Here is a 25,323-nt window from a genome sequence, read left to right on the forward strand (position 1 = left end):
ATACACACATGAGGTCACATACACACATGAGGGTCACATACACACATGAGGTCATATACACACATGAGGTCACATACACACACGAGGGTCACATACACACACGAGGTCACATACACACACATGAGGTCACATACACACAGGGTGAGTTTAAGGATGGTTTTCACACAGTAGAATGTGCAGATGTTTCACTCTCAAACTGAACTAGAGTTTTTCTCTGATATATTTTCAAACCAAAGTTGAGCCGATGCATCGAGGCCACACGTCCTGGTCAGGTCTGCTGTTCTAAGCAGAGCCGGGTGCTCCACTGGGAGTACCCGGCGCCACAAGGGGGCGCCACAGTCGTTGTGACATTGTCTTGTACTGGTGCTGGTGAGTGTTGGTCTGAGGAGCTGATGGTACAGACTGGCAACCTCACATCTGTCAGTCTGCCCCAGGGCAGCTGTGGCTACAGTGGTGTAAATTACACGCATATATGAGTGTGTGTGTGTGTGTATGTGTGTGTATGTACGCACACACAGTGTGTTGCTGAGCAGAACAAAAGTGAAGAGTTGAAATTGTAGCAAAAGAATAAAACAATTGTCTCGATTGTGTGACCCTTTAAACTGCCCTGAAACAATGACGTCTGTGTGGTTTGGTTCCTGTAGGTTTGTTCCCAGCTGGACACGGGGTCAGGGAGGGGTCATTACAGAAGGTGGGACGTGCAGAGGCGGCTGCTACATGAAGAACTGCTTTTGTGTTTGAAGAATGTGAACACAGACGGCAGACGTACGTGGAGTCAACGTGAACCATCGCCGCGGTTCTGTCATGTAGTTTTAGTTAAACCCCGACGGGTTTAACAAAGTGTTTGTGTCTATAGTGATCATCTCTGACACTCAGGGACCATTATGTTATAATTTACACTTTTTAAATGTGGTTTTCCAGGATGCTTGGGAACGCTGATGCATGTTTGAGTAACATAGCCTGTACGAGGCTCCGCCCACAAGCCTAAATCACTCATGCTTAAAACCTCACAACAGTATTTTATTTTAGTTCTGCTTCATCAACTAAATCTCCAAAACTATGAAGCTAATTTTTGACACCATGACCTTGAAGCTAGCAACAACTAGCATGCTAACACACAATTCCTAGACTGTTATTGGGAGAGTAATGTAAAAGTATAAATATATTGTCTTGCTTCCTGTTGTAGCGTTTAGTCCTACATGTTTTGAGTAGACTGCAGTAAACGTCGGGTGAATGTGTGTAATCTGAGTCGTAGTTCTGGCCCTGGTCCAGCGCAGCACGCTCCTCTGATTAAACACAGACGCTCCTCAGGCTGTTAACAACACGGAGCCACCGTTTAGCACCACAAACGCCAAGATGTCCGCCCCCAAAGGTCACACGAGAAACAGCCAGCGCCACTGCGGGCCCTTTGGCGACGCTGGACCTGCAGAGTTTAACTTTAACCAAAGAAGATCAGGTTTCACCTTCTCCAAGCTCCTCCTGGACTTTAACAGAACAATCACGACGACATCGTTCTCCTCAGATCATGTTTCTCAAACTGTGGTACACGTACGGCTATTTTAGAACTACAGTGGAAACGATGTAGTCCACTTATAGTCCTGGTTTAGTCCTGGTTTAGACCTGGTTTAGATCTGGTTCAGACCTGGTTTAGACCTGGTTTAGACCTGGTTTAGACCTGGTTTAGACCTGGTTTAGACCTGGTTTAGACCTGGTTTAGACCTGGTTTAGACCTGGTTTAGACCTGGTTTAGACTTGGTTTAGACTTGGTTTAGACCTGGTTTAGACCTGGTTTAGACCTGGTTTAGACTTGGTTTAGACTTGGTTTAGACTTGGTTTAGACCTGGTTTAGACCTGGTTTAGACCTGGTTTAGTCCAAATCTTTTCTTTGAAGCACTGTTGGTGGATTTTGTAGATTATCTTGGTTCTTGGTTTTTTATGTGAAATAAAAACAAAAGTAAAGATTTTAAATGTCATAAACATGACCTAAATCTTTACACACAGTTCCATTAAAGATGCACTATGGAACTTTTTTGCACATCTCCATGGATGCTACGGTGTTGCTTTGTTTGGAATGTTCCTCAGTATGACATTAAACTTAAATCTATTTTAAATGTACTCAATTCTGTGAACAGTCTCATAACTGTCATTTGTCCCTGGCCCAGGAAATATTAAGCCGACAGATCTCATGTTCTGGCTCTGGCTCTGGCTCCAACTCTTGGATCTGACTCTGGCTCTGGCTCTTACTCTTGGCTCTTGGCTCCACACACACCTTAAATTACAGGAATTACCACAGGTTTTATCGGCAAACTAAATTATTCACTACAGTAAAAAGTATTATGAGCCATAAAAGGCTTTTGACAAAGAGCTTCCAGGTGAAAAGAGGAACATCAGAGCTGTAAGAAGAAGAACATCAGAGCCGTAAGAAGAACATCAGAGCCGTAAGAAGAGGAACATCAGAGCCGTAAGAAGAACATCGGAGCCGTAAGAAGAACATCAGAGCCGTAAGAAGAAGAACATCAGAGCCGTAAGAAGAAGAACATCAGAGCCGTAAGAAGAAGAACAGTTGTCTGTTGTCCTGTCCATCTCCGTTGTCCTGTCCATCTGCACCTGTCCGTTTGATGTCCTGTTCATCTCTGTCTCTGTAGTATTGTCCATCTGTCGTCCTGTCCCGTCTCTGTCCGTCTCTGTTGTCCTGTCCGTCTCCGTCGTCTCTGTCCGTCTCCGTCGTCCTGTCCGTCTCCGTCGTCCTGTCCGTCTCCGTCGTCCTGTCCGTCTCCGTCGTCCTGTCCGTCTCTGTCTGTCTCCGTCGTCCTGTCCGTCTCTGTCCGTCTCCGTCGTCCTGTCCGTCTCTGTCCGTCTCCGTCGTCCTGTCCGTCTCCGTCTCCGTCTCCGAGCGTCCTTCACGTTAAATCAAACTCTCAGATTACATCACATCATAAACTGAGACATTCTTATGTGAAATCTAACCTGAGCTGGAGACTCTTGGACACAGTGATGGAGGAGAGGGCAGAAACCACAGACCACAAACCCACACAGCGGCGGCTCAGTTTCCCCCGACCGCACAGACACACACCAGAGTAAAGCTCCACTGTGTAACTTTTCAGACAGAACAAGACACAGACTGACCACTGAAGAAGAGAGGCCATGTGGGGAGTATCACCTGTCACTCAAACTACAGCTTTACCACAGACTGAATATGTAAACGGACGTCGCTAACCTGCTAGCCGCCACGTTCGAAACAGGAAGTGCTCATGGGCGCGCGTACAGCTCCATCCACTCGCCGCCAGACTCGCCATTTTGGTCTTAAACGTTCGTATTAACCCTCTACATGATCCTGGGGTTTTTATTTCACTATTGTGTCTGTAAATCAAGATATGAACATTAATAACAGACAAATCGTAGCGTTAGCAACAGGTTTGATTGACAGCGTTGCTAAGTTATAAATTAAAGGGACAGGCTTGGGCTTTAGTTCCTTAATGGGTCGATCTTAGTTGGACAAACTTTGGATTCATCGCTTAATCGTTTTATTTAGTCACTTCAGTCAGAATCATCGACTAAAACTAATCACAATAAGACTGAAATGATAACAAATAATAAAATAAACGGTTGTATGAATCACAGAGAGACTTTTTCAGATCAGGAAACACATTAAAGTTCTTTTTTGGTTAAATATTTCACTTCTTCTTCCCTAAAAAAGTTAAACATTTGCAGATCTCTCGTACTTCCCTTTTCCGGTAAACACAGATTTGCAGAAGATATTGGCAAGAAGCACATTACGCAACACTGGACGCAGCCTCGGTGTCAGGGGTCAGGGGTCAGGGGGGCGGAGCCTTTCTGTGTTGGGCATAGGCCGTGTCTCAATCCGACGGTTGCACACTTCGTCGGCGGGTGCAATTAAAGGGCGCTTACGTCACTTCCGGCGCAACAAGGCCTGTTCAATTTCAGTTTTCCCCCGGACGAAGGCGGACGACGAATGTGTCCCGCGTTTCCATGGAGATTAGCGAGAGAACGAAGCGCGCACCTGAGCAGACGCGCACCGCTATATCCCATGATGCAACACGTGTGACGACTTCTACGGGAGAAACAACGTATATTTTCTTAAAGCTACAATTGGGAAATAAATAAATGAAAAACCTTGACTCTTCTGCGAAATAATAAAAAATAAAAAATAAAACTAATTATTTCAGTGTCCATTTTACACGTTCAGCTCATGAGTCAGCAGGTGTTGCGGTTGCTAGGCGACGCAACGTAAGCGCGCAGACGGCGGTTGACCTTACGCCTGTCCCATTTCAGCGCGGCCTTTGCGGTCGACGGTGGCCGCACGGAGGAGTACCCTTCGTCAGCCGGGCAACTTCGCAGAGTGCAACCTTTAACAGCCTCGCTCCTGATTGGCTCTTTGGTTGCTATGACGCTCGGATTTCCAAATATAGAACTGGGCTCCAGGTTAGCCGCTATAACTGCTAGCATCGACGAGCTTCATTTGTTATAGCGTGTACGGGGCCAGGGGGCAGAGTCTCAGTGTTTTGGGGGAGGGTCTTCAGTGGACAGAGCTGGGGGACAGTAAAAAAGGGACAGATGTCACTAAACCTTTTGTCCTTCTCTGACGTCTCTTGTTTTGCAAATGGACGCCGGTGTTTCTGAATGAGTCCTGTTCGCTCCGGTCTGTAGCTGCGGCGCTCCACACTCAAAGACGGTCCGTTTACAGCCCGATTTAAACCTAAACGTCTCATAATGTTTGAGATTTTCTTTATTTAAAGCTTCCGTTTGGATCTGTGTGGACGAAGTGAACCGTTTAAAGAGAGAAGAGCCGTTCTGTGTCGCTAAAAACTGGTGTCGGTTCAACTTGAGGATCTGCAGACACTTAAAGTCAAAGTATTAATATTGGTATCGGATCTGAAAAGGCCTGCGTCAGTGTTTGTCTCACGTTCAGGAAGTGCATTTCAGATTGAACGGCTTGTATTTGGGGAAAATTAAACATTAACATTATGAACTAAAGCAAAGACGGAAGCATTTCTGTGGAAACTAAAGCTCAAAAGGCCAAAAACACATTTAAACATTGAGATGTGCACAAATGTTTGAACAGAAACTGAACAGGTGTGTAGTTCTGCAGGTCTGGACCTCAGTAAACCACATGTGTAAAAAAGTCTGTGGGAAAATGAATGAGAAATGAACTTTTGGTGTTAAAGCTCATTATGGACCAGGGGTTTAAACTTTTAAACTTTAGATGTTTATTTAAAGTAGAACCTGGAGTGTGTGTACATATGTGTGTGTGTGTGTATGTGTATATGTGTGTCTGCATGTGTGTGTGCTTGTGTAAATGCATGTAAATGTGTAAGTGTCTGTGTGTTTGTGTGTAAGTGTAAATGTGTGTGTTAATATGTGTGTATGTGTGTTGTGTGTGTGCACTTGTATGTGTGTGTGCTTGTGTGTATCTGTGTGTGCATAAATGTGACGGCCGTAGTAAACACAGATGGTGACTCCCAACAGGAAACACAGGGTTAAAGAAAGAATGTAAGAAAGAGAGAAAGAGTGAGTGAGTGAGAGACACAGAGAGAAAGAGTGAGAGAAACAGAGAGACAGAAACAGAGAGAAAGAGGGATGTTTGAATGAGATCTGAACAGATCCAGTCTCTGATGAAATGTGTTGAGATAAACAGACAGGACTGGAGTGTTCTGCAGTTACACGTAAAAAAAAAAAAAAACTTTAACACTGGACAAGACAAAACAAGAAACGTTTAATGAAAAATATTAATTCATTCATATCAATTGATTGTCATGTTTTTACTTCAGCTTTTTTTAAATTCGATCAGACAACTGTCTAGAGCTGTGAAAAGAATCGAGAATCAAACCGAACCAGGACTAAACCCGGACTAAACCCGGACTAAACCCAGACCAAAGCAGGACCAAACCGGGACCAAACCGGGACTACACCGGGACTACACCGGAACCAAACCGGGACTACACCGGAACCAAACCGGGACTACACCGGAACCAAACCGGGACCAAACCGGGACTACACCGGAACCAAACCGGGACCAAACCGGGACCAAACCGGGACCAAACCGGGACCAAACCGGGACCAAACCAGGACCAAACCAGGACCAAACCAGGACCAAACCAGGACTAAACCAGGCCACATGTGAACAGAAAACAAAGTGTGTATAATGTCTATATAGTGTTTTTATCATCATTGTGGTATCGGGATCAGTATCGAGTCTCGAGTCGATTCCTTAGTATCTAAATGGAGTTTGAAGTTTCAGTGTCGTGACTTCAGTACAGTTCATCTGTGCACAGTGATTCATTATAATAAAAAAAACAGCTGTTAAATGAAGTTACTGAAGTTTTGAAATAAAATGTAAATGTTTAAAATATGAAAATATGGAATTGTGCAGGTTCATATTAAACACAGATCTGAAGCTGCTACTTTTGAGAGTTAAACTAGCAAACATGAATTAGCATGCTAGCACAGCCCCTATGTGCACCACACATTAGCACGTCCACTTTAGCATTTAGCAACTCCATTAAACTCAGTAAAAGTCTGACCGACCTAAGAGTGAAGTTTTGGAGGTGGGCGTGTTCAGAGAGACGCTCGTGGAGTTCAGAGCCAGCATTATATCCACAAAACGAGGAAAAGCCCGGGGAGAAGAAGAGGAAAAGTCCAGGAAGAAATCCAAAAAGAGGAAAAGTCCAGGAAGAAATCCAAGTGTCCAACTATAGCCCCGGCTGTTTAACGCACTACAGCTGGAACTTTGGTTTAACTCAGTCAGCAGAGTTCCCTCCCGCGCTTCTCTTTCTCCTCCTCCTTCTCTCTCTTTCTCCTCCTCTTTCTCTCTCTCTCCTCCTCCCTTCTCTCTACCCTCCTCTTTCTCTCCCTCCTCTATTTTTATCCCTCTCTTTCTTGTCTGCCCCCTCCCTGTCTGTCTCTGAGTTCTACATGTGTTAGTGAAGCTGCTGTTTAGCTCGCACCCTTCCCCCTCTCTCACTCCTTCTCTCACTCGTTCCTTCTCTTTTCTCTTACTATAAGTTGACTGCATGTGTTTTGTAGCTGTAGGTCCCTCTCTCCCCTCTCTCTTCCTCCATATCCCCTTGTTTTCCCTCCCTCTCTCCATCTGTCCTTTCATTTCCTGGTCTGGGTTCCTCTCTCTCTTTCCCCCTGTTTTTTCTCCTTCTGTCTCTCTTTTTATTTCCTGGTGTAGGTCCCTCTCTGTTTCTCTCCCTCCCTCCCTCCTCCTCTTTCTTTTTATTACCCGGTCTGGATCCCTCTATTTTCTCTCCCTCCCCATGTCCTCCTCTCCTCTCACTCTTTTCATTTGCCAGTCTGGGTCCCTCTCTCTTTCTGTCTGTCCCTTTGTTTTCTCTCCCTCCCCCTCTTCTCTCTTTCTATCCCTCTGTTTACTCCCCCTCCCCCTCCCCCTCTCCTCTGTTTTCATCCCTCTCTCTCTCTCTCTCTCTCTCTTTTCATTTCCTGGTCTGGGTCTCTTTCTTTTCCCTTGTTTTCTCTCTCTCCCTCTGTACCTCTCTCCTTACTCTTTTCATTTGCCAGTCTGGGTCCCTCTCTCTTTCTTCCTTGTTTTCTCTCCCTTCCCCTCTCCTCTCTCTCTTCATTTTCCGGTGTCTCTCTTTCTCTCTCTTCCCATCCCTCTGTTTACTCTCCCTCCTCCTCTCCTCTCTCTTTTCATTTCCCGGTCTGGTTCCCTCTCTCTCTCCATCCCTCTGTTTCTCTCTCTCCATCCCTCTGTTTCTCTCTCTCTCTCTTCCCATCCCTCTGTTTACTCTCCCTCCTCCTCTCCTCTCTCTTTTCATTTCCCGGTCTGGTTCCCTCTCTCTCTCCATCCCTCTGTTTCTCTCTCTCCATCCCTCTGTTTCTCTCTCTCTCTCTTCCCATCCCTCTGTTTACTCTCCCTCCCCCTCTCCTCTCTCTTTTCATTTCCCGGTCTGGTTCCCTCTCTCTTCTCTCTCTCCATCCCTCTGTTTACTCTCCCTCTCCTCTCTCTTTTCATTCCCCTTTCTGGTTCCCACTCTCTTGTCTCTCTCTCCATCCCTCTGTTTACTCTCCCTCCCCCTCTCCTCTCTCTTTTCATTTCCCGGTCTGGTTCCCTCTCTCTTCTCTCTCTCTCCATCCCTCTGTTTACTGTCCCTCTCCTCTCTCTTTTCATTTCCCGGTCTGGTTCCCTCTCTCTCTCCATCCCTCTGTTTACTCTCCCTCCCCCTCTCCTCTCTCTGTTTTCATCCCTCTCTCATTTCCGGCTGCAGTGGAGCACAAACACTGTGCAGTAAAAACACATTTATATATAATGACATAAATAACTACAGAAGTATTTTCCTGGTTTAATGTGTGTTTCAGTCTGAAGCTGAGGCTGGACCGGTGCAGGACGGTTAGAAACTGGAGAAACATGTGAATTCTCCAGATTTAAAAGGACTGAACTCAAAAGTTTAATGTTTCAAATAAAATCTCTCGTCCTGGTGCAGATGTGTGAGGTTAAAGTCAAAATCAGACGAGTGTGTGCAGCGTCTAATTATGAAGATTTATCCTCAATCAAACAGGACGTAGTGCTGTTTAGCTGTTAGCATGCTAGTTTGGGGTTAGCAGCTGTGGTGTGACAGTAAAACGGAAAGTGCTCATAAACTCATCATGGTGAATAATTAGAATGTTCTGAAAAGCATAAGTTTCATTTTTCATGTTTTTAAGTCAGAAAAAATGAGGTACAGAGAATTTAACTCATGTGGATTTGAACTCTTACCACAAACCGGACATTGCCCCTCCCCCCTGGCCCCTCCCCCTTCACTTTGGCCCCTCCTCCTTCACTTTGGCCCCTCCCCCTTCACTCTGGCCCCTCCCCCTTCACTTTGGCCCCTCCCCTTCCTGTTGTCTGCCCTGGAGTCATTATCAGTTTGGTTAATTGGACTGGACCAGACCTGGACCTGGACATGGACCTGGACCAAGACCTGGACCAGGACCAAGACCTGGACCAGGACCTGGACCAGTTCAGGACATACAAACACCTTCATCTGGGATAAAGTCAAACCAGGACCAAACCACATATATTTCCTTTTATCTATGAACCGTATTGGACATTTGCTGTAAAAAAAAATCACATGGAGCCGTGTCTATCGCCCCCTTCTGGCCGTATGACGTCATCACAGCCCTGCGCTCGTCCCCGTCGGCGCTTTGTGAAACTACAGAGATTATTTTAGTACAGATGTGAAGGACGTACCAGCAGCGGGCCAAGTACATGTGCTCTTTCACAAACACGGAGCCAGTGAGCAGAATGTACCAGCAGGTGGCGATAGTGTCCGGGCTGAAACACAGAAACGACAAAAAATATATCAGAAGTCTGGACACACTGCCTCACTCAGGGTTCAGTGTTTTTATTTGTAACAGTTTCAGAAATGTGAAGTTTTGTAGAAAAGATAAAAGTGAAATAACTCGACTAAATATTTTTGACAAAGGAAAAGGTGGAGAGGAAGAAAACAAGGCCCAGAGGAAGAACACGAGGCCCAGAGAGGAAGAACACGGGGCTAAGAGGAAGAAAACAAGGCCCAGAGGAAGAACATGAGGCCCAGAGAGGAAGAACATGGGGCGAAGAGGAAGAACACGGGGCCCAGAGGAAGAACATGAGGCCCAGAGAGGAAGAACACGGGGCTAAGAGGAAGAAAACAAGGCCCAGAGGAAGAACACAGGGCTAAGAGGAAGAAAAACAAGGCCCAGAGGAAGAACACGGGGCTAAGAGGAAGAAAAACAAGGCCCAGAGGAAGAACACAGGGCTAAGAGGAAGAAAAACAAGGCCCAGAGGAAGAACACGGGGCTAAGAGGAAGAAAAACAAGGCCCAGAGGAAGAACATGGGGCTAAGAGGAAGAACACGAGGCCCAGAGGAAGAACATGATACCCAGAGGAAGAACACGGGGCTAAGAGGAAGAACACGAGGCCCAGAGGAAGAACATGAGGCCCAGAGGAAGAACACGGGGCTAAGAGGAAGAACATGAGGCCCAGAGGAAGAACACGAGGCCCAGAGAGGAAGAACATGAGGCCCAGACAGGAAGAACATGAGGCCCAGAGGAGAGGGTCAGACGGGGCAGAGGAGCGGGTCAGATGGGGCAGAGGAGGGTCAGACGGGACAGAGGAGGGTCAGACGGCGCAGAGGAGAGGGTCAGACGGTGCAGAGGAGGGTCAGACGGGGCAGAGGAGGGTCAGACGGCGCAGAGGAGAGGGTCAGACGGTGCAGAGGAGGGTCAGACGGGACAGAGGAGGGTCAGACGGCGCAGAGGAGAGGGTCAGACGGTGCAGAGGAGGGTCAGACGGTGCAGAGGAGGGTCAGACGGCGCAGAGGAGAGGGTCAGACGGTGCAGAGGAGGGTCAGACGGGACAGAGGAGGGTCAGACGGCGCAGAGGAGAGGGTCAGACGGCGCAGAGGAGAGGGTCAGACGGTGCAGAGGAGGGTCAGACGGGGCAGAGGAGGGTCAGACGGCGCAGAGGAGGGTCAGACGGCGCAGAGGAGAGGGTCAGACGGGGCAGAGGAGGGTCAGACGGCGCAGAGGAGAGGGTCAGACGGTGCAGAGGATGTGTGACTCACTAGAACAGGATGTGGTTGGCCTCGTGTCGCTCGTATCGGGCTGACGTGCACATGGACCTGAAACAGAATCAAATAAAAGTGTTTTGATTAGTAAAGCCAATAAGAGCCATAAGAAACCTGAAAAGTCGGCCTGGTTAGTGCCTTTTTTTTGGATTTAAATAGTTTTACTTCGCGGAGCATGAAATAAAAGTATTTACAAACCGTAGCTGATGTTCTCGGAGGTGGGAGAGCACGTCCATGTGGTACAGGTGACAGTAGATCATGTGGAGGTCCTGAAAGTACACACAAAATAAATAAAAAAATATATTAAAAATGATATAAGTCGCATTTTTATACAGTGTTTTTTCACCTTCAAGGCTCAAACAAACTCACACCTTCACACACCAGGGTACACACACACACACACACACACACACACACACACACTGGGGGCGAGGCGCGTTAAGTGTCTTGCCCAAGGACACAACGGCAGCATTCAACTGTGGGAGCTGGAATCGAGAGCGGGGGTTCAAACCGCCAACCTTCAAATCAGAGGTCAAACGCTCTACCAAACTGAGCCACGGTCGCCCTGGTCCATGTTATAATGTTATAAGTCACAAAACACCTCATTTTCTCCACTCACGCCCCCTACTGGTCAGAGAGAGAATGACGGCCCACACTCAGCAAGAGGTTTGAACATATGAGAAAAACATACACTGCTCAGCTAAACGACTAAGATGGCACACACACACCCCAACACAGAAACACACACACAAACACAGAAACACACACACACAAACACCCCCACAGACCCCAACACACCCCTACACACACAAGCACACAGAAACACACACACACGTAAACACACACAAACACAGAAACACCCCTACACACAGAAACACACATACACACACACCCCTACACACACACACACACCCCAACAGAAACACACACACACACACAAACACACACACACACCCCCCAACACAGAAACACACACACACAGAAACACACACACCCCAACACACACAGAAACACACACAAACACACACACAAACACCCACACACACAATTCTGGTACCAAAACGCTCTTTAGACGATACACTGTGATGTTCCAGGTTCAATGTGTGCGTGTATGTGTGTGTATGCGTGCGTATGTGGGTGTGTGTGCGTACGTGAGTGTGTGTCGGGGTGTGTGTGTCTGTGTGTGTGCATACGTGAGTGTGTGTTTGTGAAAATGAACAGGCCGCTGTGTGACAGATGTATCCTTCCACCGACTAAAATAGGCCTCTATCTGTAAATGTGAAGAGGCCGATACAAAACAAACCCAAGATCCTGATCACATGACCCTGATCACATGACCCTGATCACACGACCCTGATCGCACGACCCTGATCACATGACCAGTCAGACACCATGTTTCACCAGATAATAATAATTCATCTTCTTTACTCGATCTGTGGGTCGGTGGATCTGAACAACCAATCAATGATGTTTATGTCGAGAGCGAGATTCGAACCAGCAACCACCTTCAGGTCAGAGGTCGAACACTCAAACCAACTGTGCCCTGAGCCTTTGTGGAAAATATGTAGCATTAAGAGTCATTTAACTTTTTTTCTTCGCTTCAAAACGGTGAATGAGGTCAAGTCCAAATGTTTAACTGGTGCTTCAAGTACAGATGGATCGATATATGGACCGATATTTGCCCTTTTCAGCGTATGGGATATCGGCCTTAAATCTGCAGCATAAAGAACAAACACATATTTAAACATTTAAACGTGAGGGCTCATCTCTTGTGGCTGTGTGCCCCTCCTCCAGAGCAGATTTCTACATTTAAATAACACAATTTGGTGAAAATAATCCAAATCTACTGCATCAGCTAAACACTGTCGGGCCATCAGTTTCTCTGGAGTCTAGACCATCAGCATCGATATCGGTTTTGGAAAAGGAAAAAAAAAAATAAATAAATAAATAAATCAACCGATCTCTATTTTCAAGCCGTTGCGATGAATACATGTAAATAAAAGAACGTAAAGAACCCATTGCTCTCTCCTTCTCTTCCACAGTCTCATCCTCCTTGTTCTAATGATTCATCCTCTGGACAGTTCAGGTCAGACATGACAGTCCTCCTCCCAGTGACCTCTGAACTTTGACCCCTCCTCCCCACGACCCCGACAGAGATAAGGACGTCCACCCGGTCTCAACGTTGGCATCCATTATGTCATCGGCTGAAGTCGCGTGACGCAAAGATAAATAAATAAATAAATAAATAAACAAACAAACAAACAAACAAACAAACAAACAAACAAACAAACAAACAAACAAACCCACTGCTAGCTCAAGACAGCTAGAGGAAGGGCATCTGACACACGGGGAGGGCATCTGACACACACGGGGAGGGCATCTGACACAACATGTAACGAGATATAGATAGAGTAGGGAGCCAGTGTGACTGTAAACATGGTGCTGCTGCCCTCTGCTGGCAGGAAATGAGTTTGTTTTGTCTGAAGGAAAACACAGTGTTTGTGTTTGTGAATATATTTAAGTCCTGCAGGGGGCGACGTGAACAAAATAAAAACACAAAAATAGAAACATCTGAACAAATTCCATCATTTTCTCCACAACAAAATATCTCCTGTTTTATTCTAAATTAAAAAAAAAAACAAAAAAAAAAAACACAACAAACATGTTCTGAAATGTGTGTCAGATTCCCTCCCCGTGTGTGTCAGATGCCCTCCCTGTGTGTGTCAAATGCCCTCCCCGTGTGTGTCAGATGCCCTCCCCGTGTGTGTCAAATGCCCTCCCCGTGTGTGTGTCAGATGCCCTCCCCGTAGTCTGTAAATCATGTTCTGTGTGTGATTCTTTTTTGTCACTTCTTCTGGTTTAAAATGTGAACTTTGAACAGAATCCTTTGATTAAAACATAAATCTCAAAGCTTTTTAGAACAAAAACAGTGGCATTATTAAAAACAAAATGTAAAAATGAAATTGAAATAATCCTTTGACAAGTCGATTAATCAAAAAAAAAAAAAAAAAAAAGAAAAAAGAAAACCTGACCACTAGAAAAATGGTTAGCTGCAGCGCTACACATCACGGACACCAGGAGCCTGTGGTCAAACTGTTGGCTAATGCTAATGCTAATGTAAATGCTAGCTAGCTTGTGACTGTAATGTTACTTGAGAGTGACACAGATCAGCTCATCTGTTGTAGTTCAGATAAGTCAGTTTTTTATGGTCAGATTGTGTTAAAACAAAGCTCAGATTAAACTTGGGTAACAGCTTCAGACACAGCAGTGCCCTCAGTTAGCATCATATGGGAATATCAGCTGCACAGTATCAAGCTGCTCCATCTCTACATACGCCCTTCAGTTTGAGAAATACAAAACTTTCAAATGTCCAAATATTTGAAGAGGAAGGAGGAAATGAGGCTTGAGTTTGTTCAGGAAATGTAGACCTCTGTGAGTCAGACCACAAACTATGTACAAATGAACATAGCTAACATGCTAGCACAGACTGTATATATAAATAAACATAGCTAACATGCTAGCACAGACTGTATATATAAATAAACATAGCTAACATGCTAGCACAGACTGTATATATAAATAAACATAGCTAACATGCTAGCATAGACTGTATATATGAATGGACATAGCTAACAGGCTAGCACAGACTGTATATATAAATGGACATAGCTAACCCATTAGCATAGACTATATATATAAATGAACAGAGCTAACATGCTAGCGATTATATATATAAATGAACATAGCTAACAGGCTAGCATAGACTGTATATATAAATGAACATAGCTAACCTAGCATACTCTATATATAAATGGACATAGCTAACATGCTAGCATAGTCTGTATATATATATGGACATAGCTAACATGCTAGCATAGTCTGTATATATAAATGGACATAGCTAACATGCTAGCATAGTCTGTATATATAAATGGACATAGCTAACATGCTAGCATAGTCTGTATATATAAATCAAGATATGAACATTAATAACTGACAAATCAGGCCCAACAGGTTTGATTGACAGCGTTGCTAAGCGCCCACTCCCCACTAAACCAGCGATGCGGGAAGGAGCGTTATCACCAGCAGCCTCGCTCCTGATTGGCTGTTTGGTTGCTGTGATACTCGCAGTCGGAACTGCAAATGTGGAACTTGAGCCAAATGTAACTGCTCTCCTCGATGAGCTTCATTTGGAGCTGAGTGCTGTGGGTGACGTCTCACTGAGTCTGTGGCTCAAACGTGAAGAGACACGACGCTCGGGGTGAAGTATGTGGGTGACGCACAGGCACAAGAGCAGGCAGAGCACAGGGCATTTATGAATGGAGTGGGCGGTGCAATAGTACTCACATTTACACATGTACTCAAGTAACTTTGATAGAATTTTACTTCAAAGGGTAGTTTTCAGACAACATACTTTTCCTCTTACACAGTGTAACAGTACTCTTACTCGAGTAACGCTCTGTACAGTGTGACAGTACTCTTACTCGAGTAACGCTCTGTACAGTGTAACAGTACTCTTACTCGAGTAACGCTCTGTACAGTGTAACAGTACTCTTACTCGTATAATGCTCTGTACAGTGTAACAGTACTCTTACTCGAGTAACGCTCTGTACAGTGTAACCGTACTCTTACTCGAGTAACGCTCTGTACAGTGTAACAGTAAGTTTTAAGTCATGTCCCTGTTCTTTGAGTCTTGGGACTTTTATTTGAGAAGTATTATTCTGAAGTATTCAACATTTGGGCCCCTTTTCTTTTTTTGTTAACCCAGTTTAAACATCATTGAGACCCAGATCTTTTCCACGTGACCTGGGTCAAGTGCACCACAGGCTTTAGAAGTTCTCTCCATTGGACCCATCTTCACTGGCCACAGTTACATCCACTTCAAAATCTGAACATGATCTGATTTTTGGAATTGTAAGATTATATAATTAAGATTATATCAAAGATGTAAATGATGTAATGAGCCGTGAGTCTGAGGGACTGATCTGAACGAGCATCAGTGTGACTCCAACTTATGTCTCCAAAAGTCTGAGACCACAGGGTCTGTGGGTCAAACGTCCAGGAGTAGAGCCAGGTCTAAAGCAGAATCTGGGTCAAGAGTACCTTTAACTATGGGAATCTGCAGGTTTCTGTAGTCCTGGTTTAGTCCTGGTTTAGTCCTGGTTTAGTCCTGGTTTAGTCCTGGTTCAGTCCTGGTTCAGTCCTGGTTCAGTCCTGGTTCAGTCCTGGTTTAGTCCTGGTTTAGTCCTGGTTTAGTCCTGGTTCAGTCCTGGTTCAGTCCTGGTTCAGTCCTGGTTTATTAAGTTTAGCTACAGATCTGTGTTTTAGTGAATGAAGAGAAGATAAAAGAGTAGAGAGGATGGACGAGAGAGAGGGGAGGATGAAGGATGGAGGAGGAGAGGAGAGAGAGGATGGAGGAGAGGAGGAGGAGGAGGAGGAGGAGGAGGAGGAGGAGGAGGAGGAGGAGGAGGAGGAGGAGGAGGAGGAGGAGGAGGAGGAGGAGGAGGAGAGTTGTCCTCTGCCAAACCAAAGCCCCTTGAATGGCACACACAGAATGGAAAAAGTGAGTTCTGAAACATGAGCCAGAGTTTCCTGAATAAAGCCGAGATGCAGAACATTTGGGTTTAAACAGATTCTATTAAGAAGAATCGGCTCTCTGCGATCACCAACTGAACCAGTAAGTCATTTCTAAAGGTCAAAGTTCATCTTGGGTCTTTTTAAATCCACACTGTTCTTCAAACTGTTATGATGTTTAATCATATTCAAGTTGTTTCTTCTCTTTGAGCCTCTGAAGTTGTTTTTGGACTGATTCATGTTTGAGTTTAATCTTTAATCCACTATTTTCAAGACGCCATTTTAACATCTACCCTCGTTTAACCTCCACCTGTATCCACTGTGACACGCCCACTGTGACACGCCCACTGTGACACGCCCACTGTGACACGCCCACTGGGACGTACGCACTTCTCCAGTTTTGTTTTCTTAATCTGTGACACTCGTAGATAGAGAAATTTAGACTCAAGATTATTTTGACCAAAATAATCCCGTTTAATGATATTATCACGATAATTATCAATCAAGGTTTACAGTTTTTTAAAAAGTAACTAAAACATTAATTACCAGACAATTTGCACGTGTCTAAGCGATCACCTGTATTGTTTTTGTTTTTTGCTGAAACTGAAATTAACAATGAATGAACAATAAATATGTCAATTATAAAACTCTTAGCTACAAAAAAAAAACAAAACACATGAACCAACCTGTGAAAGTCCCAGAAAAAGGACATAGCATCAGTCATCAGCTGTGCAAAATGCTATTCAGCTAGTGCTAACCTAGCGATAGCAAAGTCAACACAAACACGTGTCATGATTCAAACAAATCCAAACACAAACTACATTCAATAGTTTAATTCACAGTCTGTTTCTTACGATGGATATTTTTGGCTCAAGTTTGTCAAACGACGCAGGATGTTTGTCTCGTAAATGTCTAAGTTGCTCGTGTTTGTCCTCGGAGCCGTATCTTTTTTTTCTCCAGGCTCTTTAGATCAGTGGCTCATCTTGTTGGTTTTGTTTTTCAAAGCCTTAATAATTCCACACATCAGACTTCACCTTCTTGAGTGGAGGATATAAATGTGTGGAGTCATCCGGCTCCAGATCCACTGACCGCGAGCCACCGACGATGAACAACAATATCATTTATCGTGATGAAAAGGGTCGATAATAATCATTCGTGGTACTTTGTATATAATCGTGATAATCGCCAACAAAGATGACGGCCATTGTGTCACCAGAATGTGCAGAAAAAAAAAAACACTTCTCCTTGACGATCTCCTCTAGATCACTGTTGTTTTCACTTATAACAAAGTACAACACTTTAACACCTCTTCATGATATTAAAATTGTAATTATTCATATCCAGAACATTTTTAACCGTCAGCAACAATAATCATCGTGATATAATCGTTAATTGCAATTGTTTTGGCCATGACAATCGTGACACATTATCGTCCCGAGGCCTAAGGGTGATAGAGGTGAAGAACCAGCCCCAATTCAGAATAAGGACAGAAGCTGAAGTGTCACTGCTCTGATAGTTCTGCTGTTTGTCCACAAGGGGGCACTTTAACATCTAAACACTGTATTGAAACCAGAACCATGATGCAGTCTGGTGCCGTTCAGGAGATTATGATCGTGTGTTATTCAAAAATTGCGGACCTTTCTGATCACAATTAGCGATATCCATAGGCGGCGGCGTGATGACGTTTACGGCGACGTCAGCTCCAATTGGACACCTCACTTTTCTAACGCAGAAGTCAGCAGCAGATATTTATTTTATTAAGTTGTTTTAGATGAATATTGTGATTTTAAATGTGTAAATTCTAACATAATGATCCACAGAGTCAGAGATGAGAACCATAGAGACACAAACACAATATGGCGGATTTAAAGGGGAGGTCCACAGTCCGTCTTTTGTCAGGAGACTCGTGGTTTGGAGCTCAGAATTTGGATATTTTTGTGCTGAATGGGAATAATTAGAAGTTTGCTGTGTTTAAGAATCTTGCGTTGAAAGATATTTTTATTTGTTTTTAAAAAGTCAAAATAAAACTGTATCTGTGGTCGGTTGTGAATACCAGTCTCCTGTGTTTGTGTTGCTGCGTTCAAGGGCTGCACGAATCTGGACAAATATCTGACGGCCATTTCTCTGAGAAGATCGGCGGATATGATTCGATCTGATCTGTTTACACAACGATTCTGTTCAAAACCATTTTAAAGACGCTCAGAGCATTGACAATTTAAGACTGAAAACTGATAAACTACCACAAGAATCCAGTGCATCTCAGAACATGTTTTGTCTACAACGTTTGCAGTTTAAACGTAGTAAGAGCATGAGTTTTTCTTTGTTTTGAAGAAGCTGGAGGAAGTGTCTGGGGTGAGGGAAGTGCTGCCTCCACGATACGAGCAAACACGAACAAACACGAACCAACACAAGGCACTGACGGAGCTTTAATCACAGTGTAGAACTCACCAGAACTCCAGTATCAACAGATCTTGGATTCAAAACATAGGGGGCGCCACACGGACGGAAATGAAATGAGCCAAACGAGCCAAACGAGTCAAGAATCACAACATTACAACATAACGTATGTTATGAGCCGTTTAAAAGAGCACAGGTCCACATGAGCCTAACATAAGAGCCGTTAAACGAGCCACTTGAAAGAGTCATTTAAAAAGCATTAGTCTATATGAGCGTAACATAAGAGCCATTTAAAGAGCCGTTTAAAGAGTCGCGTGAAAGAGCCGTTTAAAGAGGCGTTTGAAAGAACTGTTTAAAAGAGAACAAGTCTACAAGAGCCGTCTTAAAGAGCCGTCAAAGAGCCGTCTCAAAGAGCCATCTCAAAGAGCCGTCTGAAAGGCTCTGTGGTCAGTTCAGGTCCACTGAGGGCTTCAGAGCACGTCCAGTCTAACTCTGACCAAAGTGCTGACCACACACACTCAGCACCATCTATTTATAGAGCAGATAATAAAAGTGGATTTTTAACAGAGAAAAAAAACATTTGGGAAAAATCAAAATACAAGATGTGAGAATTATGTTTTAATAAAAAGATTCTGTTCAAAGTTCATATTTCAAACACAAGAGACAAAAAAAACTGAAACTGAACTAAAACAAGAAGGGGACATTATGGGGACATTATTGGGGGCACTATGGGGGACATTATGGGGGACATTATGGGGGACATAATTATGGGGGCATGTTAGTCCCACGGCGTTGTCCCGAGGAGTCGTCCCGAGGAGTCGTCCCGAGGAGTCGTCCTGAGACCGTTGTCTGGTGAAACCCTGGAGCAGACAGTTCTTGTGTGAAGTCTAAAGTGTGGATGGGCCGTTTGAGCTCAACTATGAATCAGCACGAGCTTCACCTCTGAAAACTTAACCCCGACGTTTGAGTGAAAGAGACAATTCAGATGTAAACGCAAGAGTCTCTGCCCCGGGACGTTTGACAGAGCACAAATCTGAAACAATCTGTCCAAAATCTGAAACACAATCTGTCCAAAACACGAAACACAATCTGTCCAAAACACGAAACACAATCTGTCCAAAATATGAAACACAATCTGTCCAAAATATGAAACACAATCTGTCCAAAATCTGAAACACAATCTGTCCAAAACACGAAACACAATCTGTCCAAAATATGAAACACAATCTGTCCAAAATATGAAACACAATCTGTCCAAAACACGAAACACAATCTGTCCAAAATATGAAACACAATCTGTCCAAAATCTGAAACACAATCTGAAACACAATCTGTCCAAAATCTGAAACACAATCTGTCCAAAATCTGAAACACAATCTGAAACACAATCTGTCCAAAGTGCGTTCTCATTGGTCTCACGATTAAAAGGACAAAAATATGAATAAAGTGAAGGGCCTGTGTTACACAAAATGGACTTAAGTCATGTTATAAAGAGCTGCAGAACAGGAGCCGTTTAAAAACAGGAGCCGTTTAAAAACAGGAGCCGTTTAAAAACAGGAGCCGTTTAAAAACAGGAGCCGTTTAAAAACAGGAGCCGTTTAAAAACAGGAGCCGTTTAAAAACAGGAGCCAGTGTAAAAACAGGAGCCAGTGTAAACGGCTCATTGAGCCGTGTAATGATATTGATATTTTGAATCAGAGCTGTAGTTTACATTAGAGCTGATCTGGGGTCAAAGGGCAGTTTGCTTCTACTGGTCCAGAGACGATCAGTTTTCTTTCAAATTGAATCATAAAACGTGTCAGGAAAAAAAAAAAAAAAAATCAACTCTATTTTTGTTTTATCAGACTCATGCAGCTGACCTGTGACCTGTGACCTCTGACCTGTGTGAGTAGAGAAACGTGTTAGTCAAACAGCAGCTCTGGTCCAGAGCCATGAGCCACTTAAACTCTGCTTCATCCAAACAAAAGAGTTTAAGCCTGAGGTCATGTGTGAACCAGCTGAACCGGGCCTCACTGAAGAGAAATGATACCAGCAAAATACAGCTGTATGGGCCCCAAGTCTGGGCCTCGAGTCTGGGCCTCCAGTCTCGGGCCTCCAGTCTCGGGCCTCCAGTCTCGGGCCTCCAGTCTCGGGCCTCCAGTCTCGGGCCTCCAGTCTCGGGCCTCCAGTCTCGGGCCTCCAGTCTCGGGCCTCCAGTCTCGGGCCTCCAGTCTCGGGCCTCCAGTCTCAGGCCTCCAGTCTCGGGCCTTGTGTCTGGGCCTCAGACAGCAGTGATGTGAGTGTAAAAGGCTCTGGACCTCATTGTGAATTTGAGCAGAGCCTGGTCCAGAGCAGATCTGTGGAGATGCAGCTCCAGAGCCTAAGTCCATCGTGTTCCGTCTGCATCAAATTATAAACATGTTTTATGCCAAATAATCAGAACCCACTAGCATGCTAACACACACTAACACAGCAAAACTCCACTCTGGTGTGACAGGGGTGAAAAGAGCTTATAAACTCATCATGGTGAATAATTAGGATGTTCTGATGCATAAGGTCAGTGAGGAAAACTGGACCAAACTGTTTAAAATTAAACACATTTGTTCTTAAAGGTGCACTCTGTCACTTTTTTTACTTCTATAATAATATGCATGCCCTTATTTGTATTTGTATTTATTCAGTGTGTTTATGTTGCACTTTTTCACCGAAGCAAGTTCCTAGTTTGTGCTTCTGATTCTGATTCTGATTCTGATATCACTGTGCATCTACATGGAGAGGAAAGGTTAATGTCACACTGTGGAACATTCCTAAAGTAAGACCTGACAGTTCGGATCAGACTGGCTCGTCTGACGAAACACTTTGGCGTCAGGACGCACATAGTTTACATAGTTTTAGCTCCAAAACATCAGGGTGAGTCATGTTTACAGCACCTGTACCTGAAACACAACTGAAACACACTACACAACACAGAAACACAACACAACAAACTCCAAAAACACCACACAACACGGAAACACAACTGAAAAACACCACACAACACGGAAACACAAGTGAAAAAACTCCAAAAACACCACACAACACAGAAACACAACACAAAAACACCACACAACACGGAAACATAACTGAAAAACACCACACAACACGGAAACACAACACAACAAACTCCAAAAACACCACACAACACGAAAATACAACTGAAAAAACTCCAAAAACACCACACAAATCAGAAACACTTCATATCTGCTGTATGTTCCAACCAGGAAGTAACACGATAAAACTACTGTATTTTCCGCACTATAAGACGCACCTTAAACCTTTAATTTTCTCATAAACCCACAGTGCGCCTTATAATCCGAGGCGCCTTATATATGGATCAATATTGGTCAATTATGACACCCGTAGTCAGGAGGCGTCGCCAAAGTAACAGCGGTAATATCCCTTTAAGAACTGAGCTATGGGCCAGTACAGCTCACCTAGACATAGACCTTTATTATTTTTTAGCCATAAAAATCATGTTAAACGAAGTATCAGAATTTACTGCATTTTTTCACACAACTACTTCTATTTTACACATCCATCCGTATTTTTTCTTTTATGCATCGAATAAATGAGTGAAAATCCCCACAGCCCCGCGCTCTCATTCGTCGCCTTCAGGACAACAGAGACAGATTAACGTAATGATGGGAAAGTATTTAAATAGCCCCGTGTCTCCGCTTTGAAACGCCGTTTGAATTTACATGAGAGCACGACTGGGCGGAGTTACGCTGCTGGAAAGTCTGCAAAGTCTGCAACCCGCTCTATCATCGACGACAGGATCCGACGCTATAGGGATAACGGGGAGACAGCGCCGGGCGACATACGCCACAATCTGCCAATGGATTGTGGATGCCTGGGCTGATATATCAGTCTAAACTGTGGTCCGAGTTTCACGAAGGCAGGAAACGTCACTGAACTGTTAGACAACAGCAGCAACACGGATAATGGCGATTTTGACGAGACGGAATCGGGCACTTTGAATGAGCTCGACCAACTGTTCAACTCAGACACTGAAGAGGAAGAACTCGACGGATTTGTGAATGAGGAATGAGCTGAAAAAGTGAGGCTTTAGTGTTTCTTTCGCGTGTTTACAACTAAACAAGGCTGGAGATATTGTGAATATGGACATTAACGTTTGAACAACGTTGAGTTATTGTTATTGCGTTGCACTTTTTCCAGAGTTACTATATTGTGAAGCATTAACTTGTTTTGTGAGTGAACAAAGTTTTCAGAACGTTTTTTTTTATTCTATTAAAGTTTGACTGACTTATCTGTTTTGTTGACGTTCCCTTTAGCTCAGCTCCATCTCGTGGAGGCAGAACACAACCCCAGATACTACAGTAGTTTATATTCTATAAACTTATACTGCGGTGCGCCCTGTGTATGAAAACTGTTTTAAAATAGGCCATTCACTGAAGGTGCCTTTTAGTGCAGAAAATACGGTACTTTTTTTTTTTTTGTAAAATCTTAAATATAAAGATGTGACCTGTTTGAGTCTGACCTCTGACCTCTGACCTGCTCAGTCATATGAATATTAATCTACTCATTTATAAATGTTCTGCTGACAGGCCCAACCCCATACGGCTCCTCACGCCGAGAGAGTACGGCTCCTCACACACACACACACACACAGAGTACGGCTCCTCACACACACACAGAGTACGGCTCCTCACACACACACACACACAGAGTACGGCTCCTCACACACAGAGAGTACGGCTCCTCACACACACACACACACACAGAGTACGGCTCCTCACACACACAGAGTACGGCTCCTCACACACACAGAGTACGGCTCCTCACACACACAGAGTACGGCTCCTCACACACACAGAGTACGGCTCCTCACACACACGGAGTACGGCTCCTCTCACATCTGCTTTCTGTGTGTGCACTTCTGTGTGTGATCTGTGTCATCGGGGTCAAAGGTCGCACCTCAGACTCTTAGACCTGGTTTTATTTCCACATTTCAGACGTAGAACACGACATCAGTCTGAAAATGAAAGTCTCTGTTCCTGATTCTTAATGTTTTAAAACATCAAAAACAGAACGGGTTTATTTTACACAGTCTGGTCCAAAGTTTCTCCTCACTGACCTTTTTTTTATTCAGAACTTTATAATTATTCACCATGATGAGTTTATAAGCACTTTACACAACTCTACAATGAAACGGCAAAAGATTTAATGCCATAGTGCGGAACATTATCACACACCTTAAAGACTAAACTACAGAAGACATTTGCAATACACAGGGAGGGCATCTGACACATGGGGAGGGCATCTGACACACACGGGGAGGGCATCTGACACACACGGGAAGGGCATCTGACACAGTTTTGAGGATTTGAATGTATTTATTTTTATTGTTATTATATTTTTCTTTACTACATAACTCCATTTCTCTTATTTCATACATCTGAGGTCTTCTGTTTGTTTTAATCTTTATTTTTACTACTTTCTACATTTATCAAACACTGAATGAGCCCAGACCACACCTGCAGGGGGCGCCAAACAAAAACAACTAAGCACAAAACAGAACCAGGAAACTGATGTAATAGAGGACCGAACCAGGACCGAACCAGGACCGAACCAGGACCGAACCAGGATTAAACCAGGACCGAACCAGGACCGAACCAGGACCGAACCAGGACCGAACCAGGACCGAACCAGGACCGAATCAGGATTAAACCAGGACAGAACCAGGACCGAATCAGGACTGAACCAGGACTGAATCAGGATTAAACCAGGACCGAACCAGGACTGAATCAGGATTAAACCAGGACCGAATCAGGATTAAACCAGGACCGAACCAGGACCGAATCAGGACCGAACCAGGACCGAATCAGGATTAAACCAGGACCGAATCAGGACTACACCAGGACCAAACCAGGGCCAAACCAGGACTCAACCAGGACTCAACCAGGACTAAACCAGGACTAAACCAGGACTAAACCAGGACTAAACCAGGACTAAACCAGGACTAAACCAGGACTAAACCAGGACTAAACCAGGACTAAACCAGGACTAAACCAGGACTCTTCTGTGTCACTTTAAACTGCTCACACTGGGTTGTTTCCTGAAGTCGAGGGGCTCGTGTTATTGTCATGGAGCAGTTTTCGTGTTTTCAGACAAAGGCTCCAGAGATGTTCAGGAGGCAGACGGCCACGATGGAGCCTCCTCTTTTCAAACAAAAGAACAGAAGAGCAGAGGAAGAAGGAGGGATGACACACTCTTAATTCAGACGAAATTTTTACAAACAAATGAACAAAGGAAACCAAAACAAACGGAAATCATGTTGTATTTTTTATCAGCACAAAATACAGAAGCTGTGAGTCATGTGTAAAATCTGAGCTCTGACAGTTTCAGTTTCACTTCATCTTCAGACTGAAGCCTCTCCTGGTAAAGTGTCCTCCATCATTTAAAGAGACAGTATGTAACTTTATGAAGCTGGATGACTTCATGGCCAAACCAGGACAGAACCAGGACAGAACCAGGACAGAACCAGGACTAAACCAGGACAGATCCAGGACAGAACCAGGACTGAACCAGGACTAAACCAGGACTAAACCAGGACTAAACCAGGACAGATCCAGGACAGAACCAGGACAGAACCAGGACTGAACCAGGACAGAACCAGGACTGAACCAGGACAGAACCAGGACAGAACCAGGACAGAACCAGGACAGAACCAGGACAGAACCAGGACTAAACCAGGACAGATCCAGGACAGAACCAGGACAGATCCAGGACTGAACCAGGA

At 44.4% G+C, this 25,323-nt stretch overlaps 1 protein-coding gene across 2 annotated transcripts in view; it reads right to left on the reverse strand.

The window, feature by feature from the left end:
• Positions 1 to 25,323, reverse strand: part of LOC117381185 (rap guanine nucleotide exchange factor 6-like) — a 131,755-nt gene that overhangs the window by 87,000 nt on the left and 19,432 nt on the right. Inside the window, exons 2-4 of one of the 2 annotated variants that reach the window (XM_033978084.2) lie at positions 10,773 to 10,843; positions 10,572 to 10,628; positions 9,215 to 9,298 (exon numbers count right to left, since the gene is read on the reverse strand). In XM_033978084.2, coding sequence (XP_033833975.2) covers positions 9,215 to 9,298; positions 10,572 to 10,628; positions 10,773 to 10,843 — 212 coding nt within the window. Of the gene's footprint in view, positions 1 to 6,546; positions 6,703 to 9,214; positions 9,299 to 10,571; positions 10,629 to 10,772; positions 10,844 to 25,323 lie in introns of those variants that run through there. The other variant, XM_033978085.2, reaches the window with a different exon arrangement.

Source organism: Periophthalmus magnuspinnatus, chromosome 14, assembly GCF_009829125.3.
Source record: "Periophthalmus magnuspinnatus isolate fPerMag1 chromosome 14, fPerMag1.2.pri, whole genome shotgun sequence".
Classification (NCBI taxonomy): domain Eukaryota; kingdom Metazoa; phylum Chordata; class Actinopteri; order Gobiiformes; family Gobiidae; genus Periophthalmus; species Periophthalmus magnuspinnatus.